Source organism: Corvus cornix, chromosome 3 (assembly GCF_000738735.6).
Source record: "Corvus cornix cornix isolate S_Up_H32 chromosome 3, ASM73873v5, whole genome shotgun sequence".
Lineage (NCBI taxonomy): Eukaryota > Metazoa > Chordata > Aves > Passeriformes > Corvidae > Corvus > Corvus cornix.
In genome coordinates this window covers 12,704,815-12,724,818 of record NC_047056.1, presented here as the reverse complement: position 1 = coordinate 12,724,818, position 20,004 = coordinate 12,704,815, and the positions used below count along the sequence as shown (strand labels likewise).

Sequence of the window (20,004 nt, the reverse complement as noted above, 5' to 3'; positions counted from 1 at the left end):
TTACCTGCGGAGCTCCCGCCGGGGCACAGCCGGCGCTCAGCCACGAGCAGCGCGGGGCTGGGGCAGCGCTCAGCCGGCGAGCGCTGCCCGGCAGCGGGGACCGAGCCGTCAGGGACCCGTGGCCACCGCTCCTTGCGCTTTACAGCGATGTCATCAACCCCGTCCCCCGCGCAGAGGTCTCACGGCGAGGTCCGTCGGGCCCGCGACCCCGCCGCGGGACGCTGCGCCCCGGCTCCCCGGGAGAGGGGCTGCTTCGCCCCCGCCCCAGCCCGTCCCGCCGCCCCGCTCCCTCACGGCACGACCCTCCACACCGGGGCTGGAGCCGCCTCTAACGCGGGGGCTGCGGGGCTGGGGTACTCACATGCCAGATGGCGAAGAAGATGAGGGCGGCGCAGAGGACCAGCGACAGCATGTAGCAGAAGGCGGCGAAGGTGAAGGCCATGGCGGGGAGAGCCCTCCGCGCCCCCCTCCGCCGGGCGAGCGGGCGAGCGGCGACCCCCGGACCGGCAGCGCGGCGGAGGGCAGCGGGCAGCGCCGCACGCACCCGGGGCCGGGCGCCGCCGCCCCCCACAGCCCTGCCCGGGCCCGCCCCGACCCCCGCAACGCCCCCGGCCGGCCCGGCCCCTCCGCCGCGATCCCCTCCCCGCCGAGGCGCCGCGGTGGGCGGCCACCAGGGGCGGGTCCGCTCGCCGGGGGCTGGGGGAGCTCGGGGCGCGGCGGTGAGGGGCTGGTGCGGGGCTCTTGCCGGCACTCGAGCGTCTGCAGTCAGAGAGAGCCGCGTGTTTCTGACTGAAATCCTGTCACGACAGCGTGAGAGGAAGGAGCGTAGGCTGGGATCAGTTCAGGCCAAATCTTGAGAAGGTAATTATGTGCCTAAACTTGAAGTGCTTTGATGGTGTTTTTTTTTTTTAGTTTTTTGGGTTTTTTTCCTTTCAGGGTCAGTTAAATCGGGTGAGACATGCCCCAGGCTCAGTGGGTGGACTAGCGGAGGAGTGTCTATCCTCTGATGGAGAGGGGACAGGAACCCAGCCCAAAATCTCATGAACCAAAGCAGAGTAGCTCAGCAAAGCGGGCTCAGTCTGCCCTTTCCCACCAGGTGAAAAAGGCATTTACTGTTGGAGTAAATAAATAAAGCCTTTCTTAACTGCCACCAGCGGGGAGAGTGCTCTTGCTGGCTTTCAGGAATATGCTATATCCAAATTGCTGAAGTACATTATGTAAAATAACGAAGGAAGAGCAAGCTCCTGCCTTCTCTTATCTTTAATGGATGGATACCTTCATACCTTGTCTTTAACGGCATCCATAGTATCTCCAGACACAACTTAGCCATTTCTGCAGATCTGGTTTAGATTTACCATCAAAAGTTCTTCCACTTCTTTTGAGTGCATCAGCTGGCACAATACGGCAGGTTTGCAAGCAAAAAGTTTTCATGAGAAATACCACAGAACCATCAGAAGTCCTGTTTAAAAATATCTTGAAAACATGGATAAAAGTTACGTATTTGAAACATCCTTACAAAACTGAAACACAATTTCAGCTCACAACATTTTTTTCATTCCTTTTACGGATTGAAGGGATTCAGTAACAACACTGTTTAGAATTCACCAGTGGTCATCTGTGAAAGTCAGACTTCACAGCACAGGAGATCATAATTCCATCAAAGCCAAGTCCAGTGGAAGCTTTCTTTGTAAATGTTTCCAATAAATTTTTGTTTATAAGTACAGTATATTACTTGTAACATAATATGCACTTTTATCCTGAGGAAATAGTGTTGATTTGAATCAAGAGTCAAGGCCAGTAATTAATAAACCAATCAGGAACAAATTGATGACTCTAACCTTTCATAATTGAGCTGCTCCAGACTGTACGTGTGGTCTGATGCTTCAATTAAGAAGGACAGAACATGGCAAATAGAAATGAGCCTTATGTCATACAGGGATGCAGTAAAACTATTTATTGTAATTCTCTGACCTTTTAATTTTTTTGTATCTGAAATCCTTCAGAGCATATACTTGTGGAAGTAAATGGTTTACTCATAACCACACATTTTGAAAAGAGCAGTAAATGAGGTACAGGAGTCATCTTTGGAAATATTTATTTCTTTATTTTTACTTTAATATCTGGATATATATTACCTCTGTTAAGATTCAACACAGAAAACACCTGATGCTTCTAAGAAAATGAAAATAAAAAATTTCTTTTTGGAGCATTTACATGTATACACTTCCACAAATATATATACATACCTATGAAAAATATAAATATACTGTAGCTATCATAAAAGACCAAAACAGAAACAAAATCTCAGTTTAGCACCACACTGCAAGGTAAATATTCTCCTGTTTTTCACTCTCATCTTCATTTATATTCCAACTATTTATTTGGATATCTTCAATGAGCACATAGGCAAAATACTTGGTTTTGATTTTGCAAGGAGAGAGTTCCTCAGCCAAAGACTTCCCAGATCACACAGTCTTTCCTGATACTGACTTTGAAACATACATTGCCCCTAGCTGTATTGCTAGCCATTAATCACTGCTAGTGGCTGTCAAATTACAAAAGTTTCTGACATACAGTGAAGGGAAAAAAATCCATAAAGATGCATTTAGGACATTTTTGTCTTAGAGAGTTCTTATTATATAATACCATGAGAATACCTTAAGTATCCTCAGATGTTTAGGCCATGGAGAGTGATGGAAAGATATACCCTTCCCTCAGCACATCTCTGATTTGCACTCAGAGATTTGTCTGAGTAATCAGTAAAAATCTTCCTTATCTCCATCTCATTGCAAACTCATTACAGCTCTCTGTGGTATGAGGACCTCACAGCGGGGAGCTGTTTCTTTGTCATTTATGAATGAGACTACTGCAAATCATGAAGCAAAGTGCAAAAACAATATGGATGTGCCTGACTGTTTTCTCCCTGGTTTAAGCCTCTGAGAACACAGCAGGAACACCAGTCTGTCTATTCGCTCCCCATCCACTTCTATGGTCTTGGTCCTAACCTTCAAGAAAACTAATGGATCTGATCTGGGCTGCATGAGAAATCACAGTCCAGCACCCAGCTGGGCTCCTTTGAAATAATTTGAAATTATTTCAAAAATCATTTGAACTAATGTACAGCACAGAGGCCAGGATGGAGGTGTAGGAGCTGAGGGTGGAGGCTGTGGGAGCTGAGGGTGCAGCATTATCCACTCAAGGGATCTGGGATGGGCAAACCAGATAAACACAGAGCATAGGATGCATATTTTATATATACATAAAATATATTTTTGCCTCTATGAAAAGCTGTTGCTTTCAAAAACTGTTATTTTAACACTTCTTTTCCCCAAATAAACAAAATTCCATCCACATGTTGAGACACACATGGATTTCTTTTCTATTACTAGAAATAAAAGGCTCAGAGGTTCTGCAGCACTCTTAGGAAATGCAGTAATTCCTGCTCTCTGATGTTCAGCAGCTCATTTTAGCAGTCACAGTCTCAGATTTAGCACCTCATCTTTCACTCTTCCGTCTTCAAAATCTCACCAATGCTCCTGCTTCCTCCATGGTATTCCCAAGCCATTTCCAGAAGGGATTGCTGCTGTCTCTCTGTGGCACACACCTGTAACCCAGGAATGGAACAGAAAAAGTAGTCAGAAAGCTGAACCATGAAATGAATTGCAGACCAAGTAGAAAGTTGGTAAGAAATGGAAAGTAAATTCTGTTCAGATGGATTTTAAAAGGGTCTGTATTCTCTCCTCTTATCAGAGGCTCTTTCTTTTAAATATATTTGATGATGGGTACACAAGGCTCTTCAAGATTGACAACAGTTCCTAGCACAAGTTTTTACATGAGCTGGCTTTGTAGGCTGTGTCCCACAGTACCCACAAACAGATTGTGATGGTGCATTTATAAACCCTGTGGAGAAAAGGGTTTTACAAAAGATTGTGAGGGCTCTTGCTTTCCTTGAGCAGACTAAATTTTGGAATGCTAGCTACCCCTCTTTGCATTTGGTCCTTGTAAACAGAATTTCTCTTTACTTTGCGTATTTGTTGAAAAATATGATTGCAGTACAGTCTGATCCCAGGTTCACACCGAGTCATCACAAGAGGATAGATGATGGTGCTATGTTTGTACAAGTAGTACTGAGATGCTGATTTTCAAAGCTATCACTCTGCAGATATGATCATAACTCAAAGCACAAACAGGATCAGGGATTTTTTTACTTAAGGATGGCTTTCTACTGTGTGAGGACCTTTATGAAGGGACCATAAAAATTCAGTCACTAGATAAATAGTAACAGAGTACATCTGGTGAGCAGCAGACAGCCCTCAAAAACAAACAACATCCAATTGTGAAAACAGATTGTGAAAATAGATTTAATAGATTCATGAGTTCAGGATGTCCTTACATTAGCAGGTCTCAGAGCACTTGATTTCATGTGAAATGACCTTTTGTGCTAGATAATGGAAGAATTCGAAGGTACTTAAAGAAATTTCCAGTGGCTAATTTACAGAACGGCATCAGAGATGAGAAGGGACTGCTAATGAGTCCTTTCACTCCCAAATAATTACCACAACTGGATAAACCTAAAGGACAAATCTTTACAAGGCTTGTAGTCCCTGAAGTGAGAGGCTAGAATCACCATAAATCCACCAACGAGGTGATACACCCTCAGCCGAAGTAGTTCCTAGTTTTAAGATTTATATATTATTGCTACATTATTGTTGTTTAAGTGTAACATACTACTGAGTGCCTGTTAGAGTAAAAGCCATAATATTAATTATAGTAGAGAACTCTCATTCACAGATTATTTTCTTAATAATATATGTAACTCTCTCTTTTGTGAACCTTAAGTAATACTAAATTATTAACAATTCTTATATACAAATTGCCATCATTGGGCTTTGCTGCTAATACCCCACAGAGATTAATAGAAGCATTTCATGCCCTTATGCATTATTATTTCAGATTATCTGCAGATTCCAGACGAAATTACTCTATTAGTTCATGGTCAGTTCATTTTCAAAAGGTTACTTTTGCAATAATAAAGACAAGTGACATTTTGTTAATGAAGTCTCATTTTCAGATATCAAGAATAAGGTAGTTCAGAAACCCACTGACAATAATCTCATTTTACTGCCAGCTGTTCCCACCTTTTTTTGTAGGACTTGGATGAATAAATTTTAATGACATTATCATAAGATCATAGGAAAGCTTATGTCAGAAGAGACCTCAGGTGATCTCTAATCCAACGTCCTGCTCAAAGCAGGGACAAATGCAAGGTCAGGCTTATTGCTCAAGGCTTCATCTGGTCAAGTCTTGAAAACCTCCATGGACAGAGACAGTCCAGCCTTTCCAGGCAACCTGTTCCACTGCCTATCTCAGGCCATCTTCAGCAGAATTGTCAGGTCCCAGGCTGTTTCATTGCCAGGGCTTATTCCCTCCTTAGCACACAACCTTACATTTGTCCCTGGTGAAGTTTGTAAGGTTCCTGTCAGGCTCTAAATTCCGTGTTATTGAAATCCACTTTTAAAAGCGTGGATTAATGTGCCATACAGAAATGTTCCTAAAGAGCAAAGTAAGACTCTTCAGAGCATGACACTATAGTGCTTTGCTTCTACTGTTCCCTTGCCAGCCAGTATCAGAATTATACAGCATCCCACTCATGTCCATAATGGCCACTGGCAAAACTGGGGCTTCAGGTTTGCAGCTCAGACCACTGAGCTGAACTAAGTGATCTCAGTGACTGCTCTGTGCCGTGCGCTGATAACCAACAGCACAGAGACAGGACGCACATGTTGGCTCTTCATGTCACCGATGATCTGCTAGCAAATAGAAGTGTTTGTCATCAGGGAATCTTTTGTGACTTTTTCCATTACCTGCAGGATTAGTGGAGCAACTTTGTGGGCATAGATATCACTGCACCTCTTAATTCCTAAGATATGCTTTTCTCCTCTATTGCTCCAGCCTCCTCTGTCTCTCTACTGGACAGTTCTTTCCCATTAGCCCGTTTTTCCCTTATCTTCTTGTTAGTTCACAGTCTCAGCCTGGTCCATCTGCCTCTCACTTGATATCTCCTCCAAATTCAGCTTTTATCTCCTGGGAGCTCATCAAGACTGCTTCCTCACCAGTGATGAAATATCTGACAGGATACTAATCCCCCCAGAAAGACAGGATCTCTGCCCTTGGTTCCAGGACAGAGTAGAAAAACCAAGTGGAAAAAGCAATTGCAGGGGAGCTCCTGCTTTAAAGTGAAATGGATTGAGGAAAGGATTTTCTTAATTTCAACAGATCTCTAATGACTATATGTGGAATTTTCAGAAGGATTAGAATTAGCCAAAGACCATAATTATTCATAGCAACAGCAGAAGTCATCTTCATCTCACAAAAGTTACCTCCTTCCAGACATGAAGTCCTTCCAATTCATGGAAGGCAGAAACCTGCCATAAATTAGTAGTAAGATTTTCAGCATTGGCAAAATAGCATCTGTGTTTTTTTCCTCAGAACATTTTTCTGAACTAGTCAAGACCTTTAGTCTGGAAGGGAAACCCAACATAAGAACAGGAGCCCGTGAAGGGAATAGAAAGCAAGATCTTAACATGGAGTATCTGAAGCAGTCTTAATTGCCTTTGACATTACCTATTTTGCTTCAAATCAATACATGGAAAGCATACAGAAGTAATTCTTGCTAACATTGCTTAATCCTGCCAAGAAGGAATTTAATTTGTGTCTGTGCTGGGGAGAGAGTGGGTTACAACTTCATCAATTCTGAATAACTGAATTCCATCAAAGGAATGAAAAAGGAATAACAAATGTTCTGAATAAGCTTTCTCATAAGAAATCCCTCATCAGTCACTGAAGACCCTGCAGACCTCTAATAAGGCAATTTGCATAAGATATGCATTTGTCCAAACACTGAAATAACATTCTGGACCAGATTCCTCTGATTTTGACGATGTTTCATTTTTTCCCACCCCAGAGCCTGTAATACTCTGCTAATCTCCAAGACCTGCTGCTACTCCCACCCACTGCAGGCTGTATCAGATCACACCCCATGGCTCCATCATTCTGAACAGAGATGCCAGAACAAAGTCAAATATGTGATGCCCTTCAACAGTTCTCCTTCTCAGAGGATGATTAAATTATCTCCCATTAAACCAAATGCTCTTCCTCTTTGTCTTTCTGTACTGAGATTGATACTGAATGCTCATCCCTGCTGTCCCAAAAACAACAATCTGTTGCAGTAAACCTAGACCTGGTGTCTTTGCTGTAATTTAGGAAAAAAATCAGTATTTCACCAAACTGACATATGTGTTCTCAGTGAATTAATGGTCTTAGTCATTTTTAACTTGCACGCATAAATGAATAGCTACAATATGGTCTGCATAAATAACAGTGTTGACTAATGAATACATAAACATTAAATTATAGCTGTATTTATTCAGAAAAGTTGGTTTTGATGCAATTTTATGAGAGGTGGGCTCACCTATGGTACAAAAGGAAGGAGAGGCCATGAAGGTGTACAGCAGCATGTGCTGCAGTGACAGTATGAGTGGCCTGGTTGCCATCAGCTCAGGACCCCTATTGCCCTGTCTCCTTGTCCTCTAATTCATTAAATTAGGATAAGGTTTGACTGACCTCTATTTAAAGGGAATAAATAAATAAATCAGTTGCCAAAAAAAACATGACTTGTATTATTAGCACATCAGCAACACAACTCTTTATCAACACTGAATTTAAACACTCTCCAAACTGATCCCTTAAGCTCTTGTAACTTTGAAACATACTCCTCATGTTAAACCAGAGAAAATAGAAAATCCATAAATAGGGATATTTTTAACTGTAGGAGTAAAACTAATTATTATAACACTCTGTATCACTTAGAATTTCTAGTCACTTCAGCTCAAATCCCTTATAAAAACTATTTTAGCATTTGACAACAAGTACTGAAGAATTCATATTGTAAATTGGAAAAATACCAGAAGAAAAGGTTGGAGGTGGCAATGGAGGAGTTGGGAACATGTTTAGCAAGAAACCTCATGAGAACACTGTGCTGAAAGATCATTTTTATTCTAAATATAAACCTTTAATACATTAGCCATCCTGGCTTTAACATCCTAATATATTTTTATTTCCAGTCTGAAGAAGAACAAGCAAGACAAGGTGATTCTCTGCAATTCACCTATCTCTTACAAAGAAGAGAAGGTTTGAAATCCTGGTCGAAGGTTCCAGTGCATTTTGTATTGCAAGTAGTTCAATTTCTGTTCTACCTTCTATTGGTGCCAAGCAATAGGAAAATAGGCAACAGGCAGAAGCTGGAACACAGGCAGTTCCACCTGCACATGGGGAAGAATTTCCTTACTGTGCAGGTGACAGAGCACTGGGACACATCACCCAGGGAGGTTGTAGAGTCTCCTTCCCTGGAGATATCCAACAGCCATCTGGACACAATCCTAAGTAACCTGCTCTAGGATGACCCTGCCTGAGCAGGGAGGTTGGACCAGATGACCCACTGTGGTTCTTTCCAACCTGACCCACGCTGTGATTCTAGGATTCTTTTTCTTTCTGTAACCTTGAAATGTCTAGCTAAACTTGCCTAAACCACAAGGGTCAGATAAGTTTGGGTCTAGATCTTTAATATATTCAGGATGCCCTCTGAAATACTCAGTTTAGGAATAGTTTGGAGAAACAGTGTTTGTGATGTCATAAGTAAAAAACCTGCCCTTGTGCCTATTTTTATTGTGTCGTCCAGAGTCACCTTTTTCCCAATCCCGTATGTTTTGCACCTACATTAAACATTCAGTACAAGTTTTCTTTTGTTAAACCAATTGTCACTTTTATGTGACAAAAGTGGCTGAGCAGTAACAGGTTCCAGCTCTAGTCATCTACGCTCTCCAAACAGAATGATCTGTGTTATTTCACAGAGCTTTTACTTGTCACTCAGGGCTCTGAAGCAGCTCTCCACTGGAAGATCAATGAAGCACAGGTCTCAGAGATTACTAGAGAAATGGAAGAGCTAAATGTGATCTTAACTAGTCATTACCTGGGAAGAGAACAATGACTCACATCACCTTCAGAAAGTTAAACAGCCTTTTAGAAGCTATCATGACTCACAAGTACCTGCACACACACACACACACACACTCATACACACAGAGTCTTATTCTCTGTTCAAGGCATTTAGTTCTTCTATAGAGAAACTCAGCTCTCATCTCCTTGAACCTGCAACAGTCTTATATCAATGTAATTACCTTGACATCAGCCAGCTCTCTGATTCAGAGAAGTAGATGCCATATATGTATTTCTTGCTGACTGGGCTACACAAATTTTTAACCTATAAAGTGCTGTGAAACAACACATAACAGAACTTTTTTTTTCCCTAACAGATTTTGTAAGAGTTTGCTTTGGACTGCAAGTAAAGCAACTCTCAAAATCAAATTAACTCCAAGGAGGTTTTCTTTGAGGACATAGTTTTCTAAAAGAAAAATATTTTTCAACAAGTATTCCAGTGAGAGGTTATTTTGGCTTCTGAAGCATTCATTTTAGTGACAATGATTCGGTGTCCATTGAAGGTAGTAACACAAGCAAAGCTATTGAGTTACACAAAGCACTCCAAGCTGGGGGACTCAGGCTTGAAATGGGAGCAAATACGACATTTTAGCAGTACTGGTGTTTCCAATTCATGCTACTGATCCATCAGTTATTGTTGTAATTTACATGCATGCTGCCTTGTGAGAGGTACTTTGAACTTTCAGGGAACTGAAAATCAGAAAGCACTTTTGCTAATTTGAACTGCAAAAGGGTTTTCCACTGCAATGGTCTCAGTATGCCCCACATGCGCTCAGTGGAGATCATCCTGCAGGAAAAGGTAACACACTGGACAACCTTTTGAGTTTCTTCACATATTTGTTCTGGCCCAGATGGAGAAGCTAATTTGTGATAATTAGGGTGTAAATTTCCAAGCACAGCAGCTTAGCTGCCCTAGTTCCCACTAAGGCCACTTTGTCTTGCTGGGAGAAAGTAATCTTGCTTTGAAAGTACTGTAAGCTATTTTTCCTTTAACACTGAAGTGTCCTCAGCAAGAATAGTGTGAATTAGTAAATTCACACCCAGTGTGAGTTTCTATTAACTTCCTTCTGTTAAAATGCCTATAAGTAGGACAGGTGGCTGGAGCAGACTGGCAGGGTAATAGATGCCCAGAAAGAAAAAAAAAATTATATCGCAAAAGTAACAAAAGTCACTAGGAAAATGAATTAAAGATGAACTATGACCACAAATGGTGTTACTGAGTTCATTGCACCTTGAAGAGGAGGAAGTAGTGCATCCCAAGGAAGGAAGGCAGAATTACTGCAAATGATCTTCAAGTAGCTGAGTAAAGAGTTTGATGTGCCTGCTAACTAACTCACCTGAGGAACCAAGATAGCTGAGTGTGGCCAGGTGTGCCCTCACTGCTGCGAGCCTGACACAGCGGCTGGGAGAAGTTGTCCTCTGATGGTTGTTTACCACACTGCCTGAAAAAAGCAAATTCAGTTCTTATCAGAAAAGTGTCTGCCTTGCAAAACTCAGAAGCATGAGATTCCCCTGCTAATCATCTTGGTGCAAACGAAGAGGAACAAAAACTTAATTATCCTTCTGCTCCAACAAATGGTACCTCTGCATTAAAATCCAGAGATTGCACTGGGGACCATCTATGCCTTTACCCATTCCAAAATTATCTTACGTGGATTATTTCATCCTGCAGAGCTGCCAGGCTGGAATTGAACCCAAACACATTAGACTGTTTGCAGTTCTTTGATTGCATTTATCAGTATTCTTTGTTGTCAGGTGTAGGACTTTATTTTAAATCAATAAAAATATGCTGTTAACTACAAAAGCACATGGAAACGGCATGAAATCTTCCATTGTTCCCCACTACACAGCCAGGGTCCTCTTTAAAAAGATAACTTTGAGTTTAGAAATTCCAGTTGTAGGAACATTGATTGAACAGTGCTGCAAGGCAAAGATACATTTAGCTTGTTTGAATTCCTAGGCAAGATGTGAAACCAAACTGGGGGGAGTCTCCAGATAAACCAAGAGCAATTGCCTGACTGTACTTTGGTCCAAAGCTGCACAGATCACAGTTGTATAAACTCATTTTATCCAGAGTCTCTTTTGTTAACCTATTTAGTGTCTTCTGTCTCTGAACATCATATGTGAATTCCAAACCCTGCAAATCTGAGGTATCTGAATTTACTGTCATATTATATTGTGAAAGTGGATCACCACGACTTCATATCTGAGTATTTGTCAAATTCACAAGTGCTAACAGCAGACGTTCTCCCTTCTGTCCATACAACTTCTTAAATGAGATTCTGCTTCAATATGCAAGCTTTATGGCATCTCTACATACTGTGAAAATGTGCTTTTTCACAAAAAGTAGTATTTTACTATCTTTGACAGCAATAAAAATGTCTCTTAAATACTACAGAATATTGTGAGACAGTCTGAGATATGCATGAAATGTCCCTCCAGGAAAGAGAGTTTATTTAAGGAGACTGGCACACATTTCCAGTCTGGCTTATATTTCAGAAGTTGCTGTAATCTCAGACTGACTACATATTTGAGAAATCCTGGAAGATAGTTGAGGTTCCAGAAGACTGGTAAAGATAAAAACCGTCTTAAGAAAAAGGAATAGCCTTGGAATGGTCAACATTTGGCATGTTTAATTGTTTACTCCATTATTTTTCTCTTGATTTAAATTAAACAACTAACCAGAAGAGAGCAATAAAAAAATAGCAAGGAACAATGATTAATTAAAGGAAAATTGTATGAAATTAAACAATATTCTTTCTATAACAAAGTAACAGGTCTTGGGAAAAAGAATGAGCAATTAAAGCCATATATGCTAGCTCTGCAATCTGTGCTGTCTGGTTGTTCCCACTCTTATTATTATTTAATTATTCCTACCTAAATGAAGTAGCTCCCATTTTAATCTGTTGAGTTGTGTATACTTTTCACACTGATTTCTTGAACTGTCATGATGATTCTCAATTTACATCCTACCCTTTCACAGGCAGTAATGGGATCCTCTGCAGCTGATGGCTGAGTGCTATTTAATAATCCTCTCTACCGTGTTATCCAAAATATTAATGGAAGTTCTGACTAGTGCTAGACCTGCAGTAGAATCCTACACAATCCCATGTGCAGAATCCTTCCATTTTGATGATGAATCATGGTTAGCAAAACCAGCTGCATTTTCCCAACACGATGCAGCAGTACTTAGAAAAATAGCTGCATGTTTTATCACAAATGGAACAATATCAACCCAGAATGAAAACAGAAAATATTGTACTGGGATGCATAAACCAAAATGTAGCACTGAAGATGTGGAGTAGTGACATTTTGGGACATTACAGTTGTGAAAGCTGCATGCACGCACTTGAGATAATTCAGGATATATTAGAGCTACTGGCCTTGGAGATAAGGCAGAAAGAACTGAGCTCATTCCACCAAAGGAAAACTCTGGAGACACACATGAAAACAGATACATAAAGTGGTAGTGAGTGCGGAAATATAATATTCTCTATCCATCACAGACAGGGTAAAATGTAATGATCTAAAACTACAAAAAGTGATTTAAATTAGGAGTTAGACAGAATTTTCCATAGGTAAAGAAATGAAAGCTTCATTTCACTAAGCTTGCTTGCTCCCAACATGACATTAATGGTAATGTAAATGCCATTTACCAAAATGCCAACCAAACCATGCTCCCATAACCTGCCTTTGAAACTGTCATGCACACGGCGTCCAAGGTCGAAGACTGGATGTTTAGCTAGATTTTGGTTACAAATTACAAACCAGAGACTCGCTACCTTACCTAACACATCTAAGTTATAAGGTAATAGAAAGGTTTAGGTTGGAAGAGTCTTACAAAGATATCTAGCCCAATACCCCTGCCAGGTGCAGGGATATCTTCTGCTTCCTCAGGTTGCCCACAGGCCCATCCAGCCTGACCTTGAACGCTTCCAGGGATGTTCCAGCTGATAAGGTTTAAGAGTTACGGAGACAGAAAACACACAGCAAGCCTACAGATGATTAAGGAACCACAGAGATCTATTATTTAGAGTCTTGCACAGTTTTTGACAGGTGACTGTAACATATGGGTTTGAAATCATTATTTTAACCTGCTGTTGTGAGAAGCCAAAAGTCTAGGGGTGTAAAATTTCTCTTTAGAAATCAATGGTAATGTAGAGTCTACCTACACAAGGTATTTATGCAATCCCCATTATGGCAGTATTAGTACTCTTCCCAATATTTAATGTACTTCTCTTCACAATAATGCTGTACGGTCAGCGAATCTGTGAAACCACACAATCAAAACCACAAGATTTGGGAATCCCAAGAGAAAATGCTCAGTAAGCTAGTCGTGAAGAGCAATCCAGTGGTATCTCCTTGGAGGAAAGCACTCTTGATTTCTAGCTCCTGCTTTTAACATTTCAGATGTGCCCGAATCACGGAATTCCAGCACACTGGGCAGACTGTACGTGCACGGCTCAGTGGAGCGTGTGCCCTCGGTTCAGCACAGAGCAGGACAGGTGCTGTTAGACACTTACCAAGCTGTTAATGTGCACATTAACTGCTCCCCCCGAGTGCTGGTCATCTGACAAGACATTCTTTTCCTGCTGACTGAAACAATAGCAATTGCCTGTAAGAACATGCTGTTCTGGAAGGCTTAGCATGTTTGTTGTTTGCCTATTTTAGCCAATGAGTGATTGCATTTAAGTAGATAAATAAGCTTGGAAATAGCACTTATTTAGGCATACACCTAATCAGCTGAGCTTACTATTCAAATAACGAAATTATTTTATGAATCTCACACTAAGATGACTTACCAAAAGCCACAGAATGACCAGCCATGTCTCAGACCTAGGTTCTAGTTGCATGACTTGTTCTCTCTCTGGTCTGATTTTTCAAAGAAGGATTTTAAATTTAGGAGAATAGAAATCCAAGATTGGGCATGCAGGGCAGAAAAAAAAAATCATGTGATGACCATCTCAGCAAGACTTGAGCGTGTTTTTTCATCTTCCTGGTCCTTGTCTGTAACAGAAATACACTACTAGTAGATCCCAATTAATAGGTTTCTCCAAGTGTCTGTCAAACTGCAATGTTACTTTTCTTTGTATGTTATCAAATTGGGATCCAATCCTGAAGCACTTCCAAAACACAAATAATACTTACGTGTTATATACACAAATAATAGGGTTTACTTTTCTGAGTGTACCCACACCTGTTTCGTGAGTGTGAACCATTCACATTAGGAAGGCTTTTGAATCAGATCCATACTCACAGATTACTTTTAAAGCAATACTCAAAGAACCATGAGAGAATATATTTTGTGTTTCATTTTTATTTTGCAGAGGATTTTTTCTTAAAAACTTGCAAGAAAGCTGAGTTCCAGCTTCTCCAAAAGAACAGAGGCAGCTACATTGCTTATTCTAGGCTTGAAAACATTTTGCATGGCCAGTGAGAAATCCTTTAGAAATTCCAGCACTGATTTCAGCACAAAATCTTTTCACAATGCCAGTATCAGGATACTTTGGAGCCGAAAAGCAAAGCCTTCAATTAACCCAAGTCTGCAAATACAAACAGCGTCCTGAATTAAGTATTAGAGAGAGCATCTTCCTGGGCATGAGCTCTGGAGCCTACAGCACTAAGTAGTGAAGGAAAGGGGATGACAACTGGCAGGAGAAAAGTCTGCTACTGGCCCAAATGTGTATTTTTGTGGAAATTCAACCCCCACTCCCACCACTGCAACTCTTGAGAAGCAAGGAGGTATCTTAGAAAATATCGGTGCTAGAAAGAAATTCCAGATGTTAAACTGAAAGTATGCATAATTTCAATTTTATGAGCATGGACCTAGATGTTGCAATTCTACCAGAATTATGCAGATTTGGTGCCCCCTGCTGTCTTTTACTACCAGAGTGACCCATGAAAAATATGAGTAAGTGATTAAACACGCTGAACTGCACAAAACACCCCCAAAGAGCGAATGAAGGATGCTGTTCAAAAAGGCACATTTAAACTAGAGTGTGAGTCCAGAGACTGCTGAAGCACCCAGGAGCTGAGAACAGCAGAGCTCTATGTTGGGAATGGTCACAAGGAGGAAAAACATTGAGTGCACCATGGCCAACAGGCACCACACAGAGAGCTGAGCTTCAGCCTTGGCACACCTCCATTGCTTCAAAACAGGACCACAGAAAAGACTCAGTCTCTTGTGGGGATAAAACCACATGAAATCCTTGTGGTCTCTCTTTTCTCGCTCAACACTCGCTCTGCTGCATTCCTGCCTCTCACCCCCAAACTGGAGAGTTTAAACACTCTAAATACTTTCATATGATGGGAGCATCTAGAAGTCACAAAAAATAAGAATACCAGTGGTACCCCCAGGTACACACCGGGTGCGTCTACATAAGTGTGTTATCAACTAAAGTGGAAGAAGACACGCTCCAGGAGCACAGCCAGTACAGCAGGCTCCTGCACGGGACAAGCCCAGAGCTAACCTGAAGTACAACCCCTGCACAGCCGCTGGGGTGGCAGCACAAGCTGCTTCTCTCTCCAGAGCAAACCTTCTTGGGCCACACTGCAAGCTAAAGGGACTTCAAATGGGACTCACCTGCTGAATCCCACTGCCTCAGAGGGTGGTTGTCTCGCCTCTCCATCCTCCTAGCTGCTTGTTGCCAGTCCATCCATTCCATTAACCCCAGCAACCTTCTGGCTTCTTGCTTAACTTCCTGACTTTAAAAAGTAATCTCTCCCTTTTTTCCCCCCAGGGCTGGTTTTGAGTTGGATCAGTTTATTGGATGGTCATGTGGGTGCCTGGTCTGATGTAAGAGGGGGAGGAATGTCCCTTTGGCAGCAGGACAGTCTCAGATCGGCTTAAGCTAATCATGAAACTTCTGTCCTAAATCAAATGAGGCTGTGAGGTGCCAATGGGTGCAATGGCTTGTCCAAACTAACAGAGCACATTTCTAGCACAGCTGGGTTGAAATCCTGCTATAATCTATGGCCAAGATATTATATCACTAACTTAAAAAAACTTCTCTGTTGGTCTCTTGCCCATTCTTTGCACTCCTACAGGAATACCACACAATGTAAGTGATGAAGAAGCAAAGCACAGTGCTCCATCTCAGCCTCAGCAAAGCAGCAGACAGGACTTTTCCAGGAAGAATATCTATTTAAGTGATTTCCTACTGCAAATCAACAGGCTAACAAGTGATAACTTTGTCTGCTTAAGCTCAAAGACATTTCTTTAAAGGGCCCTTCATTCTAATAGTCACATGTAATCAATCAGTCAGTTATTTCCTCCCTTGGCTATCTGTGCTTGAACAAACAAACAAACAAAAACCAAAAGCAAAACCCAAACCAAACTAAAACAAAAACAACAACAACAAAACAAACAACAAAAAAACAAACAAAAAAATCGCCAACCAAACAAAAAACTCCACAGAGAAGGGACAGTCCTGTCTTGCCACAACAGTGGTGTTCAGTGACTTGAGACTGGTGCCTTTATTCCTGAAATCACGGGTGCTAAAACAGCATTATGCTGTACTTCAAGCAGATGTGCAGCAGAGGATGCTTCATCATTTCATATTCTCCTTGTTTTGGAAGGCTTTTAGGACTGACATTGAATCTATGAGTCACTGACTGCTCTGGAAAGGCTTACTAGTGAATAAGATGAAATTTCTGTCATTTTTAGTGCCTGAGAAGGTTTTTCAACTTCAAGAGAAAAGAATTCATTCAGTTCTCTGACATTTATACATATAAGTTTTAAATGGCCATTTTCAACTCTTGAACTCCTGTGACTTAGTGAGATGGTATGATCTGTATTACATCTGCTGTAGCAGTATTTAAACAAACATCCTTAATAAAATGTTGATCACTCCTACCATCTAGAAATCCTGGGTTTTACTTCACACATTTTATTTTCATACCTCAGAATTCAAAATACCAGAAGACAGGAGTTTGGTCTGGTAACTATTAAATTAGTTGCACCCTGATACAAAATCAACTTGCTTACTACATCCTTTATAGTCATCATTTTACTCAGTGAACTGGCTGCAGGGACTGTCTAAAAATTCACTTCTGTCTCCTCTAAGTGTTGTTTAAGTCAGTGGTCTGTCCTCTATTCACCTCTTTTCAGGGTGAAACACAGCCACACACAGCTATGTCAGGGGTTGTGCAAGAAGAAGATTATGAGGGTGGATCCACTTGTTTTGATCTCCTGACAGACCACTGTGGCTCACCCTGCTACCAGGCTGTGGGGGTGCTCCTGCAGCTACCTCCTTGCTCTTTTTCCACTCCTAAGCTCTCTTCTTTTTCTCCTTGTTTTTCTCCTTGAAATTACGAAATTTATGTGCATGTCTAGCAGCCACCACTTGCAAAGAACCAGACCTCGATACTCTTGAGAGCAAGGAGCCAATTTTTAACTATTGAAATGAATGTGAGTGCTGGAAGAGCTGCTTTGACATAGGAGGGAGGTGTGCAGAGGGGTGAGTGTGGAGGTTTAAGTCAGGTCTTATTATCACAAGACCTCAGGGCACTGGCTAATCAGCAGGGGTGTAGCTTTATTGGGAAAAGTGTCTTTTATGATATTCATGTCTGTATCTGAAACATTCCATTTCAGTGAGACACCAGAGACACGTATGAGCCACTGGGGTGCTGCATCATAGCAATTAATAACAATTACTAGGAGACTCTCTTCCAGGGAATGGCAAACCCCAGAGTGTGGGAAGGGATAAAACACATCCCTACTCATGTCTTTCAAGTATGCTCTTCCCAACACAGAAACTAAGGTAAATATCAATATACATGTCAGACTTCTTTCTTCTCTCAGCATACACTTTTTCCTGTAATCCAAGTATTGGGACACATTTCTTCCACCTACCACGTATCTGGATTTTCTTTTACCTAAAAATGCAGGTTTGCACACTGTGAGTTGTAGCTTTCTCCTCACAAGGTAAGAATAAAGAATCCAGAACAGGGAAGTAAAAAACTCCAAACTCAGCTCACAGTGTAAACAAAAGACTTTGCACTTACTCCACTTGTTGGACATCCTGTCTAGAATAGGATGGCAAATTGCCCTAGGCTTTGTTTTGCTGGCTAGCAAAATATGCTGTAAACAAAGCAGAAGACAAACTGGTTTCTAACATGATTCGTCCAGTGTGAGGAATAAAATAAAACTTAAGGCTAAACCCCAACACAACCAACCAACCAAAGCAGTGGAAGGATTGAAATGAGCTACATATAATTCAAAAAAACCAAACCAACAGTTGGCATCAATGACCCAGAGCCAGAATTCAAGTCATTTGAATATAGAATAAACAGTGGAGGGACACCATGCAAAACCAAATTTCTGCATATCCATATTTCAGGGTTGGGTTAAAGAGCAAAAGATCTGTTCACCATCTCCTTCTGGAGACTAAACCAGAATTGAGCCAAGTGTATACATATGGTACTATATCAGTAAGTACCAGTATATATTCTTATGTTAGAACAACATTTTATCACATACATTTGTTCTTATCAGAACCTGGAATACAAAAACACTCTTCATCCTGCAGTTAATAACAACAGGTGACAATCTGTTCGCAGCAGAGTAAAGAGTGCACTTTATCAAGCATTACTTCATTTTCACTCTTCTGTTTCCATCTCTTTGTGTCCTTGTAAAGATTGGGGCAGCAGGTGTGAAACAAGGACTACTAAATGTACAGAATTCCAAGTAATAACATCCAAAACCTGGTTTTTCTCTCATGATGAACAACTTTAGCTCCAACATGTGCAGTTATTTTAAGGTAATTTTATCCTGAATTCAGCATTTAAGGATTTTATGACAATGCAGTATTTCATGTGATCCTATTAAATATGAAATACTGATGATCATAACAATTTTTAAATAGTGTGAAATAGGTAATATTGATGTTCTTGCAAAGTGATGCTGTAGCACAGCCTTTCCGTTTGTGTTTGTGTGTGTCTTGGTTCTCTCTTCACCCTATACAGCTGGATTTGTCAGAATGTCTCATTTCTCCCTTTCTGGCTGCAGTTTCCCTGCATGAAAACTGGGTAGGGTAGATATGAATAAAGGGTGCAAATACAGATGTCACCCCAGTTCTGGATGAAGACAAGGCACACGCTCAGGGAGCTGAAGAGCACTGCTGAGGCACGCAGTATAACCACAGCTAATGCAGCCAAGATAGGGCCTTAGGCAGCAAGTGACTTTGCAGCTCTGTCTAATCTCCAGGCTTATAAGTGGCTGCCTTCTGACATTGCTCCTTCAGCTGTGTAACTCTTCTTACCTGTAAGAAAAAGCTTCAGTTGTTCCCTGAGACATCCCCAAACAATAGATATAGTAATATATTTATAATCGGCAGCTGCTGCTTGGTCCACTGCAATTAGATATTCTGAATTTTGATGGCATTCCTTTATTTTAAACATGCAACCAAGAGTAAATATTTAATGGTCAGTGATCCCTAAACAATAAAGTTTAATTTCTCATTTACCAGGTATATGGGAGTAAATCCATATTCAGAGCTCTGTAATAAAACACAGCTCATAAAGTAATATTATGCTTTGGAATATAAATATGAGGCATTATGCACAGCATATAATTTAATCATTCTTGACTCTGGCATAAACAGTCAGAGGTGAATGCCACCTAGATTGTTACTAATTACACCTTGCACCTTTATGAACAGACTGACCAAAGCACTTACCAGCCATGCACACAAGCAATTTGTTCTAAGCCACACAATGAGTCAGTGGCAAACAAAGGAGAGGAAACAAGGTTCCTTTATCTTCCAGACTTCTTCTGAGCCAGCTTCTCGCCAGCAAGAATTAAAAGCCATTTCATACTTCATAGCTACTTTTTGTCACTGTTTCACCAGAGTTATAACCTCAGCCTCACAACGCATTAAAAAGCTTTGTACAAGTAAATACATAAATATATGTGTGTGTGTGTGTGTGTTTTACATATGGCAAAACATA

At 41.1% G+C, this 20,004-nt stretch overlaps 1 protein-coding gene and 1 long non-coding RNA gene across 3 annotated transcripts in view; both read right to left on the bottom strand.

Moving 5' to 3' along the window:
* The window catches only part of CNIH3 (cornichon family AMPA receptor auxiliary protein 3), a 54,198-nt gene extending 53,678 nt beyond the window's left edge, over positions 1-520 (bottom strand). The window contains exon 1 of the mRNA XM_039569664.1: positions 362-520. Coding sequence (XP_039425598.1) covers positions 362-442 — 81 coding nt within the window. The 5' untranslated portion in view covers positions 443-520. The remainder of the gene's footprint in view (positions 1-361) is intronic.
* Positions 521-2,034: 1,514 nt separating this feature from the next.
* LOC104685561 overlaps positions 2,035-20,004 on the bottom strand; it is a 32,151-nt gene continuing 14,181 nt past the window's right edge. Inside the window, exons 4-6 of one of the 2 annotated variants that reach the window (XR_005604283.1) lie at positions 15,638-19,316; positions 10,392-10,496; positions 2,035-3,604 (exon numbers count right to left, since the gene is read on the bottom strand). This is a non-coding gene — a long non-coding RNA (uncharacterized LOC104685561). The remainder of the gene's footprint in view (positions 3,605-10,391; positions 10,497-15,637; positions 19,317-20,004) is intronic. The other variant, XR_002273326.2, reaches the window with a different exon arrangement.